Genomic DNA, 20123 nt, shown 5'->3' on the forward strand with positions numbered 1-20123 from the left:
GGGAGGGCGAAGTGTGGCACTGAAGAGGGAAGGACCTCCTAGTCGGGGGTCCAGAAAGGCCATTCTGGAGGAGCTGAGGCCAGGCGGGGTTTTGAGGGCTGAGTAAGAGTTTGCCAAGTGAACAGAGTAGCAAGGTGGTCAAGGGGAAGGAGCGTTCTGAGTAGGGAGAACGGAGAGCAGGAAGGGAAGGACCGCGTGTTCTCTTGGAGAGCGGGGCCAGCTTCCCTGAGTGTGTCCCTTTCTCCCCGCAGTCCTGATTCCACCTCTGAGGACACACGCACCATAAAGGTGAGCTTTTAATAGGTAGGGTCGTCATGCTGCCTGGGTTCAGACACTGAGTGGGGAGCTGGACGTGCCTGACTCTCCTCTCAGACTAAAATCCCCCTTTTAGAAGGCTCTCGGGCCCAAGATGGCGTCCTCTTGTTTCCTTTTTTTTTTTTTTTTTTTTAAGGAACAGATACTCTATTTATACCAGGAACTGAAGGTTCTTAAATTCCTGGTGCTCACTTAACAGAAAGAGTTCGTGAGTTAAAATGTTCATCGATTCCCAGTCACATGCTGGGCACTGTGCTTGGTGCTGAGCAGACATGTGTAGGTGCCTGTCCTCCAGGAGCTGTACTTTGTCAGGAAAGCGAGACATTGACTCTAATGATGCATGTGATGGTACCAAGGAGAAGGGCAGGTTGCCATGGTGACAGCCTCATGAGGAAGCTGACCCAGTCGTGGGGTTGCCTGCTGTATTTGTCATCTACTGCTGTGTAACAAATCACCCAGAAACTTGGCTGCTTAAAACAACACACTTACTATGTCACACTATCTTCTGTGGGTTGGAACCTGGCACAGCTTTTCTGGATCCTCTACTTCAGGGTCTCTCCCAAGGTTGCAGTCAATGTGTCACCAGGGCAGGGCCTCATCCGAAGGCTTGACTGGGTAAGGTTCTGCTTTCAAGCTTGTGTGGTTGTTAGCAGAATTCAGTTCCTCAAGAGCTGTTGGAAGGAGGGCCACCGTTCTTTACTGGCTGTTGGCTAGAGGCTTCCCTCAGTACCTTGCCACTGGGCCTCAGCAACATCAGAGGTTGCTTGCTCCATCACAGCCAGCAAAGGAGAGAGCTGCTACCAAGTTGGAAGCCTTCATCTTTGGTAATCTGAGCACCAGAGTGACAGCCCATCACCCTTGCCACGTTCTCTTGATGAGAAGCAAGTCACAAAGCCCAGGCCATAGTCAAGGGGAGGAGATTACAGGGAGTGAACACCAAGAAGTGAGGCTCTTGGGGGCCATCTTAGAAGTTACCTCCCGGGACTTCCCGGGCGGTCCAGTGGCTAAGACTCCATGATCCCAATGCAGGGGGCCTGGGTTCGATCCCTGGTCAGGGAGCTAGATCCCACGTGCCGCAACTAAAAGATGCCACGTGCCGCAACTGAAAGATCCCGCGTGCCGCAACTGAGACCCGGCGCAGCCAAATAAATAAATAAATATTTTTTTAAAAAAGGAAGTTACCTCGCACACCTCCTTTGCCCGTGCTGCTCTCTGTTCCTCCAGGAAAGCAAACCCTTAGAGCCGGAAGAAGAGCAAGTACCAGTGTAGCACCGTGTAGAGTGGCAGGGCCCGCACACGCGTAGGGGTGTGTGTGTGCACGTGTGTATTTTCTGTGTGGGTTACCGACAGCAGCAGCTGTTCTATTGCTTTTTAAACATTTATAAAAGTATGTAACAATAGGAATTTCTTCTTTTTTGAACCCCGTGACTCATGGCCTGTCTGAAATGACTGGCTTATTTCCCATCCCAACCAGAAAGGATGATAAATTCTGGGTGGTTAGGTCACTCTTGAAGAAACAAACACTTGGGACCCAGGTTCCTATTAGTCTAACTCGGTCCTGTGCCATTAGCCACTTCAGTCACTCCGTGACCTTGCACTTCTGTAAGTGGGAGATTCCCTGAGTTGCTTTTGCTGCCAGGGCGATTGGACCAAATTGTTCTTTCCTTCTACAGATAGGCTCGGAGAGGAGTGGGGAGAAACCTTTATTTCTAGTTTTAGATTGACATTTAGCCTTTATTTCTATAATTGATCAAAGGCAGAGGGTGTGAAAATGTTGGAATTGTAAGCAAAATCAAATCAATCACTTTAAAGTTTCCAGAGGAGGTTGTAAACAGCACGTCCATTTATTTTTCTGGAGGGGAAGAGAGAATAGTGGAAAGCGGATGGGATGTTTCTTAAGGGCCAAAAGGGCCAGCCAGGAATTCCTGTTGCAAGTTTCTCTATGTTAGAGATAACGATACTTTAAAATTCAAGTTAGTTAATTTGAATTAACTAGGCTAAATCGGCCCGTTAATTAAAAAGAAGCCACCAATTATAAGCAGGATTTTCCTTCATTTAGTTCAGTGCTTAAGTGGAAAAGACTTCTTTTCAACAGTGCTCACACTGGCCTCTGTCTCTTCATTTGTGAGACGGTTGATAGAGGCTGACTCTTAACGCAGAGCGTTGTCTCCAGTGTAGTTCATTCAGAAGGCGTTCGGAGAGTGGTCCTGCGCCATCGGTCACGGACTTTACCGTCTCTGTATCTTGGTCTTAATTCTGGGTGTAGTCTTACCACAGTGCATGGAAATGACCACCTCAGGAGCCTTTGGTTTTCACGGTTAATGAAGGTAAGTCAGAAGGGAAGGAGAGCTCAGCTCCATTAAGAGTAGAACTTGATTTTGACCCAAATGTTTTGAGCCTTGGAACCTAAGGAGTTTTTTTTCTTCCTCTGCTTTTATAAACTGATCTCTTTTAACAACTCACTGGGCTGGTTAAATAATTATTCTACTTATGGTGATGAAATAGGAATGGAAGGAATGAAGCTCTAAATGAAATGCATCCATTTATGTACCGTTGGTCATTCAAACAGAGAGTAATGAGCGGGGATGAACCTTTGGACTAGAACCTTGAACCTTTCATGAATTTCACTCCATCTCCAGAGTGGCTGGTGGCATGTGTGAGTGGTGAACAAGGACCCAGGATCATTGTGGTAGAGAGAGAGCCTCAGGGACCAGATGGTCTGTATTTGAACCCCAGCTCTGCCACTCACTGGCTGTGTGACCTTGGGCAAGTTACTCAACCTCTCTGTGCCTCATTTCCTCATCGGTGAAAAGGGGGAAAATGGTCCTACCTCTAGAGTTGTGAGAATTAAATGACTTAGTGTGTGTAGCATGTTTAAACAGTGCTGGGCAAATGGTAAATACTATATAATTATTAGCTATTATTGTTAGGCCACATTAGTGGCAAATAATAACTATAACCAAACTGAGCACTCATGTACTCATGAGACACTTATTGAGCACCCTTGATATGCTGGATGCACTGCATAGATTGGAGAGCAAAGTCCTTCCTGTCTGCCCTCCTGGAGTCTTCATCCAGTGGAGGGGTGGGAACCTAGCATTAATTGAGCACTTACTCCACCCTGGCTCTGTGCTAAGCCCTTTTCAGGCATCGCCTCCTTTGAACTTTGCAAGCAGGTGAGAGGGCTGTCATGATGCGTCACAGTTGAGGTGTGTGGGCTCAGTGGGGTTAAGTCACCTATCCACCCTCACCTGGTTAATAAGTGGCCAGACTGAGATTCCATCCCATGTCAGTCTGACCGAGGATCCAAGCTTTCCACCTCTATCGTAGGTCAGTTAGTGGGATGCAGGCTCTGAGACAGCATTTTGTGTGCAGGAGGTTTATGAGTGCTTTCGGGACAACCCCTGTGAGGAGCGACAGGGCAGGACTGACAGAGGGAGGGGTCACAACAGAGGTCTCAGCCAAACCCACGGGGAGCTGTGCAGCTGAGATGGCCCTTCTGCGAGGCATCTCCCACGCACCAGCCATTGGCTGTGTCTGACCTGGGGAGGTTTAACCTCGGGTGGGGCAGGGCTTTTCAGTGAAGGGACTGACCTGCAACCATGAGCAGGATGGCTCCCCACTTCTGCAAAGTTCTGTGAGCAGTAAGGATGCCAGTCTGTGTAGGTACCTAAGCCTGGACTCTGCTCATTCACTTATCTCCGTATCAGTGACATCAGGATGCTGACCCAGGGCAATAACCAGGTCTCGTAGGAGGGAGCTGAGCCGGATTGAAGCTTCTGAATTGCTGTGAACCTCTGACTCCGGAAGAGAATCTGTATTGTGACTCAGCAGGTGCCGAAAACCTTCTCCAAACAGCCCAACTTCTCCAGGTCTCTGGAAGCACCGATTTAGTGCCAGAGACATGTTCGCAGGCAGAAGAGGAGCTCTGGCACTCCAGGGCCGTGAGATGTTTTCTCTATAACAGATTTGCACGAGGATTAAAAAGCAGGCTGTTCCTTAGCACCGACAGATTGATTTTTAATGTAAACTATCTCAAAGGGAGATTAGGAGAGCTCCCCTGTGGGCAAGAGATGCAGTTGCGGGGTGTAGGGACGTTGGAGTATAAAGGCCGTGACGACAGCCACGGATCAATTTCCACTCCCCCACCCCCCACCCCGGCCCAGGTCCTGCTCTCTTCCCTCTTCCCGCTTTAAGACCTTGGAGGGTTAAGGATCCTAAGGCAGCGGTCTTGAGGAAGACTGGTGGGGAGCATCCTAAGCTGCTTGTTAATTTCCTGGTGAATTCAGGCATTTTGCTTCTCAGAAGCTGCCTGTCTGGGTGTCACTGACACACCTTTGTATGGGCCCTAGAAGTGGTGTGAGGTCACTTTGATAGAGCTGCACTGTGAGCTGCCCAGGGCAGGGAGGGGGAGCTGGCCGGGCCCGGGCTGGGGCCACGCGCCCTGTTCTCTGAAAGCCGTTCAGGAGTGACCGCCTGGGGAGGGACTGCATCTTGTTGTTGGTGGGAGAAAAACCATCGTGCTGAAAACTCCTGTGCTGAAAACGCTGTTTATTTTGGGGGAAGTGTTTACAAAGTCATTGGCAGACCTGAGTGTTCCCACATGGATGGTCTGCAGAGGGAGGCTCTGTGTGCCGAGGAGCGCTGTCCTCAGTCTGCACAGATTGGGAGGTGATGCGGGCACGGAGCGCTGACTCTGGGCCGCCAGGTGGAGTTCAGGGACCTCTGCTACCCAGAGTGCGGGGCTGATGAGTGAACGCGGCCCGTGTCACGGCCCGGCCAGCCTGGGGAGTGGTGGCCATCGCTCTGCAATGAGGTCCGCCACCTGGGGATCTAGGTCTGGCTTCGCTGCTGCCTTACCCAGGGGTACCCCACCCATCCTCTGTGCGCCTGCCTTTCCTCACCTGTAGAGACACCTGGTATCGGGATCACGGGCGCATCAAGTGAAAGTGCTTTGTGAGCCATACCGGGCTCGTAGGTAGAGAGGATGTTGGCATTGCCTCCATCTGTGGATGTTCACCAAGGCCCCGTGATTGGATGCTCAGGGAGAAACGGTGGGGGGAGCGACCCAGAGCCCCTCTCGTGCTCAAGGGGAGCAGAAGACCTGGCCCAGGCAGCCCCCATGAACCGGAAGCTTTGCATCCCTTTGGACCTTTTTAGCCCCAAGCCTGTATGTTCTCCTCTGGCAGAAAATGAACATCAGTGTCACCCGCAGGCACAGCCTGGGTGACTTGAGACATTTCCTCCAAATAAGCTGCTCTGGCCAGTCCTGATTCAGTGTTCCTCGTGATGAGATGTTCACGGTGTGTGATTCAGTGGGCGAAAGGGCCTCCTTCCCAGCTACATTAAAGGGTACTTTTTCCTGTAGGAAAAATAAATATAATCATTATTGATGACACCGTATCGGAGGTTGGGAAGTGATCAATCAGTGATTTGGATATGGATGCCAGCAAATGGAGAGTAATGTCGGGCTGCTTTGGCTGTCACTTTGGTAACCACGTGTATGTGACCCTCCACAGCCGCGGAACACTGTGCTCTCACCGGGGGGTGGATTAGAAGATGTGAGTGAGCCCACGCTGCGGGGCTGCTGGTGATGAAATGTGACCTTTCACACGTATGTGGCTGGCCGGCAGGTGCTCCGGGAGCACAGGGAGGCCGGGGCAAGCACGGCCTGGGGTGAGCCCATCCAGCAGCCGTGGCCGCCCCCAGCCGTCCACAGCTTCAGCATCATGCACTGTTGGTGGGAATGTAAATTGATACAGCCACTATGGAGAACAGTATGGAGGTTCCTTAAAAAACTAAAAATGCTGTCACTTTGGTAACCACGTGTATGTGACCCTCCACAGCCGCGGAACACTGTGCTCTCACCGGGGGGTGGATTAGAAGATGTGAGTGAGCCCACGCTGCGGGGCTGCTGGTGATGAAATGTGACCTTTCACACGTATGTGGCTGGCCGGCAGGTGCTCCGGGAGCACAGGGAGGCCGGGGCAAGCACGGCCTGGGGTGAGCCCATCCAGCAGCCGTGGCCGCCCCCAGCCGTCCACAGCTTCAGCATCTGCCCCGGGTCTTTCCTCCAAGCACGGCTCCCTGAGACGGCCGAGGGGTGTGCGGAAGCCAGGAGAGATGGCGAAGCTCCAGGCCTCCGCCAGCCTGCACTTGGCTGGGCGGACCTGACCCTGAGGCTCGAGCTTCTGGGGGCCTCTTGGGCTGGGGGATCCGAGCGGCTTCTGACCCAGGCCCTCTGGGGACTGACGGGTGAAAGCCATCAGTCCCTGTGGGGTGATGAAATGTTCTGGAATTAGATGATGCTGTATTTGCACGAGTTTGTGCGTTTACTAAAAACTACTACAGCGTTCACTTTAAAAGGGTGAATTTTACAGTGTGTGGATTATCTGTCAATTGAAACATGGTATGAACAAAAATATCACAAAAGGAGGAGAAACCCGCCGCACGGGGCTGGTCTCACTGAACAAGTAACGCACGAGCCGGAACCTGCAGGGGCCCCACCGTGAGGAAAGGCCGATCAACGTGTACCTTGTCCTCTCAGAGCCAGACAGGTAAAATCGAATGAGCTATTTGCAGTGATCAATGAATGGAAGCTTATCCAAGTGATGAAAGGTCAGGAAGTGAGGACGGAAACTGTGACAGGTACCTGCACCTCTGTCGTTGCTGTGGTTTCTAGATGCCCGTGCGGTGCTCCGTAAACGCCTCTGCTTTTCCTGGTCACACCAGTGCCACTCCTGTTCGTCCTGAATGTTTGCTGCTCTATTACACGTGCAACTGCTCTTCAGTCTCCTGTAACTTATTGAGTAGTTCTGTAACAGAACTGACTCTTGCTTCCAAATCACTCTGCACCTAAAACAATAAAATCTTAAAAACAAACAAAACCCCCAGAGCATCAGCTGGCTAGTGCCCCACTCAAGTCAGCTGCTGATTTGGCTACATCCCTAAACTATGAGGCTGGGCCAGGTCCTGCTGGGTCAGTGGGCTTTGGGGTCAGGCAGGCCTGGGTTGGTGTGGGGCCAGCCCTGAGGCTTCCTGGGCAGCATGACCTTAGGAAGCTCTGTAAGACTGGTAACGACAGTGCACATCTCAAAGACTGGTTATGAACAGGGAAGGAGAATACACGTGCAGTGCCGAGCACAGGGCCGGGGGAGGGCAGCCCTCATTAGCCACGAGCAGGCACGCGGCGGGTGGACACCAAGAGGATTCTGGGAGCTGAACCTGTACAGCACTCGAGGGAGCCTGGCTGGAGGAGGGGCCCACGGAGTCGTGGTTGCCCCTGTTTTCCGGATGATCAATACACCCACCTCTGCTCACCTGGGCTCAGAGCAGTGCCCTGTCACTGTTGGCTGCATTCAGCTGTGACCTTGGGTAACCACCAAGATTTTACATGTTGAGACCTGCAAGCTCACTGATGGCCACTCCTCTGTTCCCTTGGGAAGAGACGCGATCCCTTCCAGAGGCACCAGGTGGAGGGAGCCCCTGCCACATCCATTTCCCTTCCCAGCAGTGCTGAGGTCCCGGGACCTCTGCCCTGCACAGAAAAGGCGCCTCACCCCCATGAGCAGGCCTGCCGTCCCAGGGCCACCCCAGCGGCCTTCAAAATAACCGCAGCACAGAGGCCTGGAATGTCTTTGGACATATATTTGGAATTGCTGTTGGAAACAGTTCTGGCCACATATAACACCCATCTGTTTGGGAGGGTTTGAGAGTCAGAAGATGAGGTGGTCCCGCGGGAGGGGGGGTTGGCAGCACCAAAACTCAGGGCTGGGGGCGGGCATCAGGGTCAGCTGGCCCTCACCCAGCCAGGGAGCTCTCAGCTCCTCCAGCCTTGACCTTTGCCGCTGGGGCCGCTCCCGCCATGCTGGACGGGATCAAACCAGCCTTTCTTCCTGACCCTTCTACCTAGGGTCAGTCCTTCAGGAGTTTGGGACATGTCTTCTCCCAGCTCCGAATACCCTTTCAGCTGTTGAAGCTGGCACCCTTCTTGCTAAGTCCTGCTTCTCCAGATGGAACGGCCCCTTCCCCCTTACTGTTTGTCAGCCAGCACTGAAGGCAAGTGTCGTTTGGGGCTGGGACCTGCCAGGGTGGCGGAAGCAACGCCCTCCCGCATTCTCAATGCCGTACCTTTGTTAATGCATCCTGGAGTCACGTCAGTGTCCCTGCAGTTCTGTGAGGATTCGTTGTATATTTATGTCAACTAAACCCCTTGTGCATTTTCCAGGTTGGCCTCTTTCCCCTATTTCGTCATTGTACAGTTGGTTTTAAAGACTCAAATGTGGACGTCCAGGCTTATTTCTTTACATTTCCACTTGTTACATGAGTGTGCCTGTAACCGAAAGTGGGGGTCTGGCTGCTCGCTGCTTGAAAGCCAATAAAGAGGACAGGTTGGTGGAAGGGAAGGTTTGCTTTATTTTGGATGCAGGCAACCAGCGGGGTGGGGGAGGGCAGACGCCTGTCCAAAGGCCGACTCCCCCTCCCCTGACAATCGGGGGCAAGAGCTTCTGTAGACGGAGGGAGGGGGCTGCGTGCAGAAACAGCACAGGCAGCTCTGACAGTCATCTTGAAATTGGTCATCGGTGGTCTGACCAGCATCATCTTGATTGTTTTAGGTACAATTAATCTTCAGTTCCAGGGTCGGTTTGTTCCCATTTTCCTGAGGCCAGGTCTCGGAATGGTGGCAGCTTATGTCGTGGCTACAGTCTGGTCACCATGGAGTTCACTTCCTCCACCTGGTGAGGGTTTCAGTATCTATAAGACCGCTCGCGGGATGTGCCCCCAGGCAAAGCGCTGTTATTGCAGCCAGGTTTGATACTCACGAAACAGGTCTTGAAATTGGTCATCGGTGGTCTGACCAGCATCATCTTGATTGTTTTAGGTACAATTAATCTTCAGTTCCAGGGTCGGTTTGTTCCCATTTTCCTGAGGCCAGGTCTCGGAATGGTGGCAGCTTATGTCGTGGCTACAGTCTGGTCACCATGGAGTTCACTTCCTCCACCTGGTGAGGGTTTCAGTATCTATAAGACCGCTCGCGGGATGTGGCTCAGAATACGATCTGTAGCCCTTGAGGAGGAACTGAAGGTCCTTGGCTTTGCTTTGTGACTAAACTGGTATTACTTAGTCTGTTGGACTGTTTTCCTGTTTCTGCATTTTCTCACTTCTCTGATTAAACTTATTCTTTGGCTGCAGTTTTTCCACAGACAAAAGGCAGGCGGAGGACCCGGGGGGCGAGGACACGGGGGGCGAGGACCCTAGGGTGCTCCTCCATTTCATGCCTACTCTAGCGTTTCGAGGTCCGTTTGGGTACTTATTCGTGATATATTTGCTGTCCTTCTCAACGTTTTCTGAGTGGTTTTAGCCCATCCAGGTGGCTTGCACTAATCCAAGGTCATTATCTGACTCCTCTTCTCTAGAGAGCAGTTGTGGGGAAATCATAGTATTGTTCATTGGAGACATTCTTAGGAAGCACCGGCCTGATTCTTCGGGAGGACCCAGTGGTGCCCTGCGGGAAAGTAAGGGTCCTGTTTTGCTTTTCCTCCTTCACATTTCTCTGCGGAAGAGCTGGCCACATGGCCATCGCCCTCCTGTACACACAGGTCACCCTTCTAGGGTCTCAGGGTGGGAGAGAGGGCTGCCAAAAATGACTCCTCAGGAATCCGGGTTTAGAATCTGGACTAGTTTTCTTAGGGGCTCTTGTAACAAATTATCACAAACGTAGTGGCTTAAAACAACAGAAACTTATTCTCTCATGGTTCTGGAGGGCACAGGTCAAAATCAAGGTACTGGCAAGGTTAGTCCTTCCTGGAAGCTCTGACGGAGAATCCATTCCATGGGTCCCCAGCTTCCTATGGCTTCTGCAATCCTGGCATCCCTTGGCTTGTAGGTAACACAAGCTGTCTTCACATGCCTTCACCCCATGTGTCCCTGTCCAAGCCTCTTCTTATAGGGACACCAGTGCTTGGATTTAGGACCCACCGTAAATCCAGGATGATCTCATCTGGAGGTCTTCAACATAATTAGGTCTGCAGAGACCCTATTTCCAAGTAAGATCCCATTTGCAGGTACTGGAGGTTAGGACTTGGGCATATCTTTTGGGAAATCTATAGAATCCAAATGGGAGAGGGGGAGGGGAGAGGTCCCTGCTCAAATAGGGCATGAAGGACTTGTTACAGACATGCATCCCAGCATGTGTGTGGGCTCTAGGAAGCCCACCACCCACCCTATGGGCAGATCCAGGGTCCCTGGGGGACTGAGGGGCAGGAGAAATCTCCCCTCACCCTCCCGAGGAGGTGGGCCTGGCCATGAACCTGATTCACAGAAGGTGGGGTCCTGAGTTCATTTCACTGTACCCCAAACAGATGACGATCAAAGTATTCTCACCCCGGTGGGCCTGGGCTGGCCTGGTTGGACCATTGAACACGTCCCAGTTTGTCCCCCAGGATTACTTCTTGATCTCTAAAGAATTGGATGGAAAGAGCCTTCATGAAGTTAATATTCTTCATGAAGTTACTATGTGTTTAAAATTCAGCCAGGTTTAGAGGCTCTTGTTTTATTTATGAGCCACACGCCTACAAGAAATGTTATTACCACAAAATAAACTCAGCATGGAAAGCTTGAGCCGAGGGTTGGGTTTTTAAGTGGCAGTTTACGTGATAGAATTCCAATTCTGCCAACAAATTTGGATAGCTGTGTGGGAGTCCTTGGTAAGAACTCTGGACTTGGACTTCCAATTAGGTACAGATTTTGATGACAGTTTCAGAGGCGTCTTTCTTGGGCAAAGTCGTAATATCGACAGCACTCATAGGAAATGTGTGAGCCAGAAGAAACCTCCATCAGACCCATTGCCACAAGGTGCCCAGTTGCGTACAGCTCAACTGCACTTTGAGGTCCATGCAAATCTGGTTTTGGCGTTTATCCATCAGCTTTTAGATTATACTATGACCGACGCTGCAGTGACAGGTGCCATGTTTGTCTTGATGGAGGTCCTGTTTTTGAAGGGGGAAAACAGCACAGCCAACGTGGGGGGACACTTGTAATGGGGGGACAGATGTAGTGTCATCTGGGTCCTGTATTTGGGTGAACATGGATCTGGGGGAGGATCTACTTACCTGAGCATCTCTAACGATTAGTCTTGAAGCAGGTCATTTTGGAGGTTTGGCTGACCAGGCTGAGATGTACGAACACTTTCCAGTGTGTGTTCGGATTCTAGGCAATCTGTGAGCAGATCCCAAACATCTCAAGACTTCTCAGAGGTGTCCTCTGTGGACACTGGCAGTGGATGATTTCTAAAGGGCCGTGTAGAAGGCACTGTGCCAAACGCCAGAGGGGAAGACAGTCTGGTCCCTGAGAAGCGCTGCTCTTGTTAGGAAATCTTTGGAAACGCCTACAGCTGTAGCGAGAAGTGAGGGGTGCTGGAGCAGGAGTGTTTGCAGCTGACCTGTGCTCCAAAGGCGCTGCCGTCTCTGCAGGGATGAGGTTGGCTGAGTGCCACGACGGAAGCCCTGGGTGCAGTCAGCGGTGCACATCTACAATCCCCAGACCTGTGGGTACCTACTACGATTTGCTGAATTTCCTTCACTGGAAAGAGGGAAGCTAGGTTGGAGAAGTTGGCAGAATAGAAAGTATGGAGCTGAGAAAGAGAGAAACGTGACACCACAGAGCAGGGAGCCAGTCTGAATCAGCCTGGTTTCTGGGCAGCTGGGGGTTGAGTGTGAGTACAGGGTGTTGGGCAGAGCAGTGGTGGGCCCTAGAGGGTGTGCATTGAAAAAGGCATAAGACAGAAACAAAGGGGTGATTTTTGAAAAGCGAAAAAAGGTAAAGACTTACCCTCTCAGCCCGCAGAAACAGAGGAGAAAAAGGCATAGGAAACTCACAACAGAACTCAGAAGTTCTGTTAATGTAAAAAATTACTGGGGGGCTTCCCTGGTGGCGCAGTGGTTGAGAGTCCGCCTGCCGATGCAGGGGACGCGGGTTCGTGCCCCGGTCCGGGAAGATCCCACATGCCGCGGAGCGGCTGGGCCCGTGAGCCATGGCCGCTGATCCTGCGCGTCCAGAGCCTGTGGCAGGTGGTACTCTGCATGTGTCTGTATTCATGCATAAGCTTTTTTTTCAAAATTATATCTATTAAACTAGGGTTGATTTTCTTATTCATACCAAAGGCTGTATTCTTTTTTAATTACTGATTTGAATTGCATTAGAACTCTTTTTACCTACAAGTTTTTAACATCTAATTCACAGTGACTCAGGCGTTGGGAAAAAAAAAAAAAAAAAAGACTAGGGAGTTCCCTGGTGGTCTAGTGGTTAGGATTCGGTGCTTTCACTGCTGTGGCCCGGGTTCAATCTCTGGTCAGGGAACTGACATCCCGCAATCCACGTGGCGTGCCCCCCCAAAAAAAATAAAAGAAAGAAAGAAAAAACTACTGGGTGACAATGGAATAAGGTTTATACTGGGCTGCTGTGTATGTACTATCTTACCTACTTTTACGGATGTTCAAAATTCCCCCAAATTAAATAATTAGGGGAGTGCCGTAATAATAGATACATTAACTGATCCCATCCAATATGACCTGATACATCTATGTTTTTAAAAAATACAAAATATGCAGATATATATTTGAGTGTGCACTGAAAATTTCTGGAAGGATATATAAGGAACTGATAATGAGGGTCATCCCTGGGATTTATATGGATTATCTTGTTTATACGTCACGAGGAAAGCACAATTAGTATTCCTGGTTTACAGACGAATTTAATGCTAGACACCGCCTCCCCCCTATGACTTAGAGTACGGGAGAGAGAGCGGGCTGGGGCATCAAAAGTTGAGACCACAGGGGAAATTGGGGCCAAAAACGTTAAAACAAAGCTATGCTCATTACAGTGTTGTAACTTGTTTTGTTTTACTTTTTGTTTATTTGATATAAGAAAAGAATTATCCCATGGTAAAAGAAAGTGTCTATCTGTAATGTTGAAAGTCCAGTAAAGTATATTTTCAGAAGATTTGTGGAAAAGAAAGAAAGAAAGAAAGTTATTCTGACTCGTGTTAAAGAATGGTAAAAGGCAGAGTTTATTCAGGGCTGTAGCAATAGGTGTAGGGACCACTGTGGTCGGGCCTTGCAGTAGGGGAATGAGATTGTGGCCAACTCCAAATACAAGGAAGACTGGGAATTCATAGCCAAGGAGGATGTGAGTCGGTGGATGGGAAGTTACTAAGAAGAAACAGCAGGGGTAAGGGGGGGGTTTTGGCTAAACGGACATAGCAGGATTCTTGTTGAAATTGGGCGATACAGAGACCCACAAGGAAGTCTAAACCTCAAGGCCAAGTTGGGAAGAGGGTTCAGAGGAACCTGAGAACAGTTTGGTCAAAGAGAGACGCTGTCTGCTCCTGAGTGAAAACACTGTTACATACGTGCAGTGGGGTTTGTGTGAAGAGATCCCGTGTGTGTGGACACACACGTAGGCCTACAGGCCTCTGCGTGCGTACATGGGGGTATTTTTACACTGTGTTAAAAAATAGGTCCCTATCAACCTAGAAAGATATGTTTCATAATTTTTGTTTTAACGTTCAGAGTCTGTGGTAAGGGCTGGGAATTTCACACGGAATTGTAATACGGGGAGAGCGACAGCTGTTCCGTTATTACTGCCGCCGGCAGAGGAGAGAGGAACCGGAGGGGACGTAAAATTTTCACAGCCTCTGTCTGCTGTTGTACGATCTTTGTAATCTGGTGTTTCGAAGTTCACTGTTACTGTGAGAACAGCCGCGGCCTGAGGTGCCTAGAAAGAACCAGAAAAAAAAAAAAAAAAAAAAAAGAAAAAAAAAAAAAAAAAGAAACCACAGAAACTACGGGTGGCTTGTCTGGGGCCAGGAGAGCGGGTGGCCCTGGGAAGGGTGAGGGTGTCCAGGGTGGTAGGACGTGGCTTTCTGCCGGGGGGTGGCGGGGGGGCGAGGAATGGTTGTGTTTTAATGAGGTCATATAATTGCTTGTAGATTTCCATTGTCACTCAAATGTCGAGATTTCACATTCCTGGTGGTAAAAGATACCCATTTGTTTTATTCACAGGTTGTACTCAGACTATCTCTACTTTGCAAGTTCGAATAAATCTGCAGATGACTTCCATGAGAAAGTGACAGAAGCGCTGCAGCTGTTTGAAACTTGCGTGCTGGGTTATTCACTGCGCGCCTGTGTCTACAACAACACTCTTAACAACGCCATGCCTGTGCGTACGCAGAGGGGCTGCTCGGCGGTTATTATGCGAGGGCATTGTGCATCGGGATTTTAGCGGATAAACAGAGGAGCATTTTAATGTGCAAATGCCTCTCCCCGTGCCTTTGAGCGGTGGCTAATGCAAAACAAATATTCATGGATGTAAAAACTGTAAAAGCTGATGGACCCTTTCAGCTGGCCCCCTGCTTTCTCCCGCGCTGACCTCCCAGTTACAATGCTCTCTCCTCCCTCTGCGAAAGAATGAGGGCGCATTTAGGAAGATTACTATTTAGTGAGGCTCCGAAAGCACACCCCGCAATTAGGATTGGCAGACCAACTCTCTGATTGTCTTAAGAGCGTTCTCTCCAATGCTGGATTGTTTTGTTGGTTTAAAAAATTACCCACCAGTGACTTTCAGTGCTTCTCCGACAGGGTCTTAATGGAAACATATTTTCCATTGATCCCTTTTTCCTTTGTTCTTGTTTGCTTTCACGAATGTAGCTGTACGCTTCTTGCCCGTTTTTTTTTTTTTTTTTTTTTTTTTTTAAAAAAAAAAAGTTTTCCCTTTTTTCCCTTTTTTTTTTTTTTTTTTTTTTTTTTTTAAAGCAAAAGAAGCTGTTAATGGTGAATTCAGCACGGTTTAGCTAAGGGATGGTTTTCTGCTGCACCGCACCCGGGGTTGTCCTAAGTGCCGTTTCAGCAGGTTTGCCGCAGTGGGTAAGCCTTCCTCAGCGAAGCTAATATGTCACCTGCCCCGGAGCGTGGTTCACAGCCTTGCTCTGCTGAGCGTGCCATGTGGTGAGATCTGCTTGAGGTGGAGGCTTGGGAACCCCCAGGTGCGGTGGGGTTCCAAGTCAAGAGGGTTCACCCCCTCTTCCTCTTCCATTATCTAGGCCATCTTATCTGGCAGGATGCACAGAGGCCGTAGGTAGGATTCCGGGCTGTCCCGCTGGAATTTATAGTTTGGCAGGGAGGATGCACACGAAGGATCCACACAGAATCTGGCTGGGGGTGTGGGGTAGAAGGAGTGGCCTTTGGAGCCAGAGAGTGGTGTGGGTTCAGTTCCCACTCGGGCAACTGACTCTGGGCAGTTGTCTTAGCTTCTCCGAGACTCAGTTGCTTCATCATAAAATGGGGTGATAACACTGCTTTACTAGGCTGTGGTAAGGGTTAGAGAGTGGTAGTTCATTCGCGTGTAGGGGGCGAGAAGATAATCCTTTTCCTCTACCCATCTCAGGTTCGTTGACCCGGGCCCTGTAAATTAGACTGACGGAAGATAAACAAGAGAAAAGCAAACAGAAGTTTATTAACACGTGCGTATGCACACGTGAACATATACACGGGAGCCCCAGTGATGAGTAGTAACTCGGATGGGTGGTTAGATCTCGGGCTTATATAGCGTCTTTGCAAGAGAACCATAAATATGTAGGGAAGTGACAAGACAAAGGAAAAAGACTTTGACTTTCTAGGGTGGCAGACTGTGGGAAGGCAGATGTATGTGGGAGCCAGTGGTCAATAAAAGCTAGTTTTAGCAAGGTCTGTCATGTGGACTTCTCTGGTGCTGGTGTCTCCAGGCTGATCAAGATCTAGAGTTGTCCCCAGTGATTAACTTCTGTCCTTCCTGCTAGAGAGAGGGTGAGGGGCACCTCGCAGGGCATCATCTTGTTCAGTCCTCTCCGTCTCCCTGAAATCCCAGCCCATTTTACAGATGAGGACACAGAGGCTCACAGAGGTTAACTCTCCCACCCAGAGTCACGTAGCTTGTGATGGGCAGGCTCAGGGTTTAATCCCAGGTCCCATGGCCTTTGATGAGGCTCATGGCATTTCCACCTTCCCTAGCTGGCTCCTAAAAAGGAGGGTTTGAACCGGCGGGAGACATGTGCTTTTTAATTCAATTCCATGAGTTGCTGAGGATGACGAGGCGTCTCTGGTCAGAATGAGACCCCAGGGCAGGATCAGTGACAGGATGGTGGGGCCGTGAGGTAATGCAGATCGCCGTGACCCTTCGGTCCCTGGAGAGCTCCTGCACAGTGGGAAGAGCCAGGAAGGCAAGAGCGGTCTGAAACCCTCCTCTTCGGGGTGAATCTTCATTTCTGGGATGAGAGAAGCGAATTTCCCTCCAGCTGTGAATCCCAGTCAACCACAGTGCAGGGAGGCCCATCTTTTTCATACGTACGTGGAGCGGGGCGCTACCCCGCTTAAGACCTTCCCTGCCTTCCTGTGGCCCCTGAGCGCACGAGCCCGCCCCGCCCACCTGTCCACCTCCTCCAGGCCACCTCCCCTGCCTCCCTGTCCACTGCTGCTCTCCGGCCACGCTCTCTCCTGCTAGGTCCTCGTGCCTCAGAGCAGGGCTTTGCAAGGTGTGCTCCCTGGACCAAGAAAATCAGCCTCCCCGGGAACTTGTCAGAAATGCAAACTCTCAGGTCGAGCCTCAGACCCCAGAATCAGGAACTTTGGGGGTGGGTCCATCAGTCCAGTCTGTTTAACAGCCCTCCAGGTGGGTGTGTTTTGTGCTTGGCCTGGAGAAGCCTGGTTCCAGAGTCTTCCACACTCCCCTCCGCGGCACGCGCTTCTCCTGGTTTTCGCAGGACTCCTCACCCTTCAAGTATGGCTTTAATCTGACCTTCTGTTCTCTCTCTCTCCACACTATTCGTTTCCCCACAGCATGTGTCACAACTGGCGATTATAGATAATTGTTTCTTCACCATTTTAGCTCTGTCTCCACTAGATTACAAGCGCCACGTGGCCAGAGGCCACGTCTGTTACATAGCAACGTCTCTCCATTGCTTAGCAGGGTACCTGGCATGCAGGATGCACTAGATTATTTGAAGAATGAATGAATGGGGAGTTTGTGAAACTAGTGGAGAGGCTGAGTAGAGAGTTCCAACCAAATCCCTAATGGGGACCAGAGAGGTTTGGCATGTGCCTGTCAGGGGAGACCCTGCACTGGCTCCTCAGCTGTTTCCCAGCACGGGGCGGGGACAGGCCCCAAGCGCAAGTACCTGGCTTCAGGACCAGGCTCTGGAGGGTCTTCTCGGCTGACCCTGGGCAAGCAGGACTCCGCACTCCCTGGGCCTTGGTTGGTTTTTCCATCAAGAGCCGGCTGAAGCAGGTAACCTCAAAGGCTCCTCTCCGCTCTGGTGTTTTAAAATTTTAAATGCATCGGGCACTTCCCCTAAACAACCTTTTTATGTTCATTCCATTGTGATTCTCTGGCCGATACTGGGGAAGGGTGCGGAAAAAGTGTTGAGTGGGCCTGTCTTAGGTTTGTTAGTAGTTATGCTGCGCACACTGTAAACTGTCACTCGAGGTGAGCGGCGCCTCCCTTAACTGGTAAGGGGGCTGGGGGTTAGAGTGAGCCAGAGGATGGAGTGTTCAGGGGGCCAGGGGAGGCTTCCCCACCTCTCTTCCCCTGAAGAGCCCCCAGGTTTGTTCCCTGCCTGCCCCCAACGGCCCCTCCGCTGCCGGACTAGCCCTCGTGGGAAAGAAGCCTCAGCTACTGGAGGCCTGGGCCAGTGGAGGGGGCTCCCCACGAAGACACAGACACGCTCTCAGGGAAATACTGTCACCCGTGGACAGGTGCAGGGACCTCTGCAGCTACTTTAAAACACCCTCATCCTGCCGCAAATTCCCAGCTCCTTTCCTTCTAGAAGGTTCTGAGTAGCAAAGGTGGGTTCCCCGGAAGATATAAAGCTCATCAGGTTGGTCCTCCCTGGGAGGGGCCGGCCTGGGAGCCTGACAAAGAACCGAAGAGCTCTCGATGACTTAACAGGGAGACGTTCTCATAGCGGTTTGTCTGTGTTGGAGGCGACTCGTGTATTTATTTCCGAGGCTGGCACGTGCTCATTTTCTCTTTAGCTCTGGCCCAGCTTGACGTCTTTTCCTGAGCTGGTGTCTAAGGTAGTGACAACTTGAGGGCTGTAGGCAGCTAATGAATTTTGGAGACAGCTTCTCCCCTCTAATTGTTTTTCTTCCTCCACCACCTCCCACACAATTAGAAAAACAATGAAATGGAGTGAGACTAGCCAGAGATGAAACTAGTGTCTGTACCTATTTTGTCAAGCGTTTCACCGTCTTACCGTTGCCACCGCGTTCAGTGTGAGTGGCTGGGCGCAGGCCACTTGCGGCTGGGATGATGGAAGAGCCTGGTCCCCGCCCTGGAGGAGCTCAAGGTCGAGCTGGGAAGCAGAGGAGGTAGGACGTGAAAGTGTCGGCTGCAGGAACTGAGACTGGGCCCTGGGAGGGGGTGGGCCGGGAGTCCAGTCAGACCAGGGACTTGCCCCACGCAGAGAGCCAGGCGAGGCCAGGCACTGGCGTGGGAAGCTCACGCTCAGAGACTAGAGGTGGGAGCGCCAGTCAGGGGGCTGTGACAGTGCCAGGCAGGCGCTGATGCGGCCTGAACAGAGACGAGAAGGGGGCAAATGAGAAGCAATTGGGAAGACCACAGCGAGGCAGAGCCAGAGGCAGGACACGGAGCCGGGTCCCAGAGGACGTGGTGGGTAGGGGCAGGGGTGGGAGTGCCGGAGAAGGGGGGCCTCAGAGCAGAAGGGGAAGGGCCTGCTCCTTTTTGGAGCCTTGCCAAGAGTTTAGAGCCCACTTTGAAGTTAGAGGGGGCAGTCCCCAAGACCGCTGTTCCTTCTGACACCATGTGCAAGCTGGGTGCAGTCCCCCAAACCACTGTCGGGTTCAGTAACTCACTAGAAGGAATCACAAGACACGCTGGTGGCTGTTACACTCGAGGTTGCGGTTTACAGCAGGGAAGGGACACAGACTAAACTCAGCCAAGGGAGGAAGCCATCCAGGGAAGGCCACCCAAGCCTCTGGTGTCCCAGCCTTCTTGAGGCTCCCTCACGTACTGCCTGCCTGACCGACCTTTACTGTCCAGTCCCTCCTGGAGGTCAGGCCGGTACTGCGTGGCCCAAAGCCCCCATCATAACTTAGACTGTCCAGTGGCCAGAGCCCCCCAGGCAAGCAAGATACCCTTACCAGGCAGGACATTCCAGGTGGCCTAGAGATCACCTTCCAGGAGCCGAGGACAAGGGCCAGACGTCTCTGTGGTCAGGTTCTTGCTTCACCACACATGCTTGCAGCTTGGCATGAGACAAGGCGCAGGAGGAGGACGGACCCCGACGCGTAGGCAGAAAGGGATGGCTTCGTGCAACTCTGCTAATATTGGGGTGTGCTCACACACTCAAGGTCATGGACGTCCGTGTGGCGGCAGGCATCTGGCTGTTCCCTCTCGGGGCTTGTTGCTGGAGCATTTGCCGCTGTTTCTCACGTCTGTGCTGCTCTGGGCATAGGAGCTGAGGCAGCCGGGATATGTGCAAAGAACATTCGCGCCATCGGTGGGTGTGACCTTGGCCTCTCCCTTCTCCCCACTCCTCACTATGAAGTGGTGTGGAGCTACCTGCAGGGTTGACCTGAGGATGGCATGGGACCCTGAGGGTGGGAATCCTTTGTGCGGGGGGCACCAAACCCAGCATGGAGAAGCAAGAACACATGGCATTTAAAATCCAACTTCTGGGGCTTCCCTGGTGGCGCAGTGGTTGAGAGTCCGCCTGCCGATGCAGGGGACACGGGTTCGTGCCCCGGTCCGGGAAGATC

General features: G+C 51.4%; 1 protein-coding gene across 1 annotated transcript in view; it reads left to right on the forward strand.

Annotated features, from left to right (window-relative positions):
• The window catches only part of CHST15 (carbohydrate sulfotransferase 15), an 84902-nt gene that overhangs the window by 62222 nt on the left and 2557 nt on the right, over positions 1-20123 (forward strand). The window contains exon 6 of the mRNA XM_007468735.1: positions 14376-14532. Coding sequence (XP_007468797.1) covers positions 14376-14532 — 157 coding nt within the window. The remainder of the gene's footprint in view (positions 1-14375; positions 14533-20123) is intronic.

Source organism: Lipotes vexillifer, unplaced genomic scaffold (assembly GCF_000442215.2).
Source record: "Lipotes vexillifer unplaced genomic scaffold, Lipotes_vexillifer_v1.1 scaffold741, whole genome shotgun sequence".
NCBI lineage: Eukaryota > Metazoa > Chordata > Mammalia > Artiodactyla > Lipotidae > Lipotes > Lipotes vexillifer.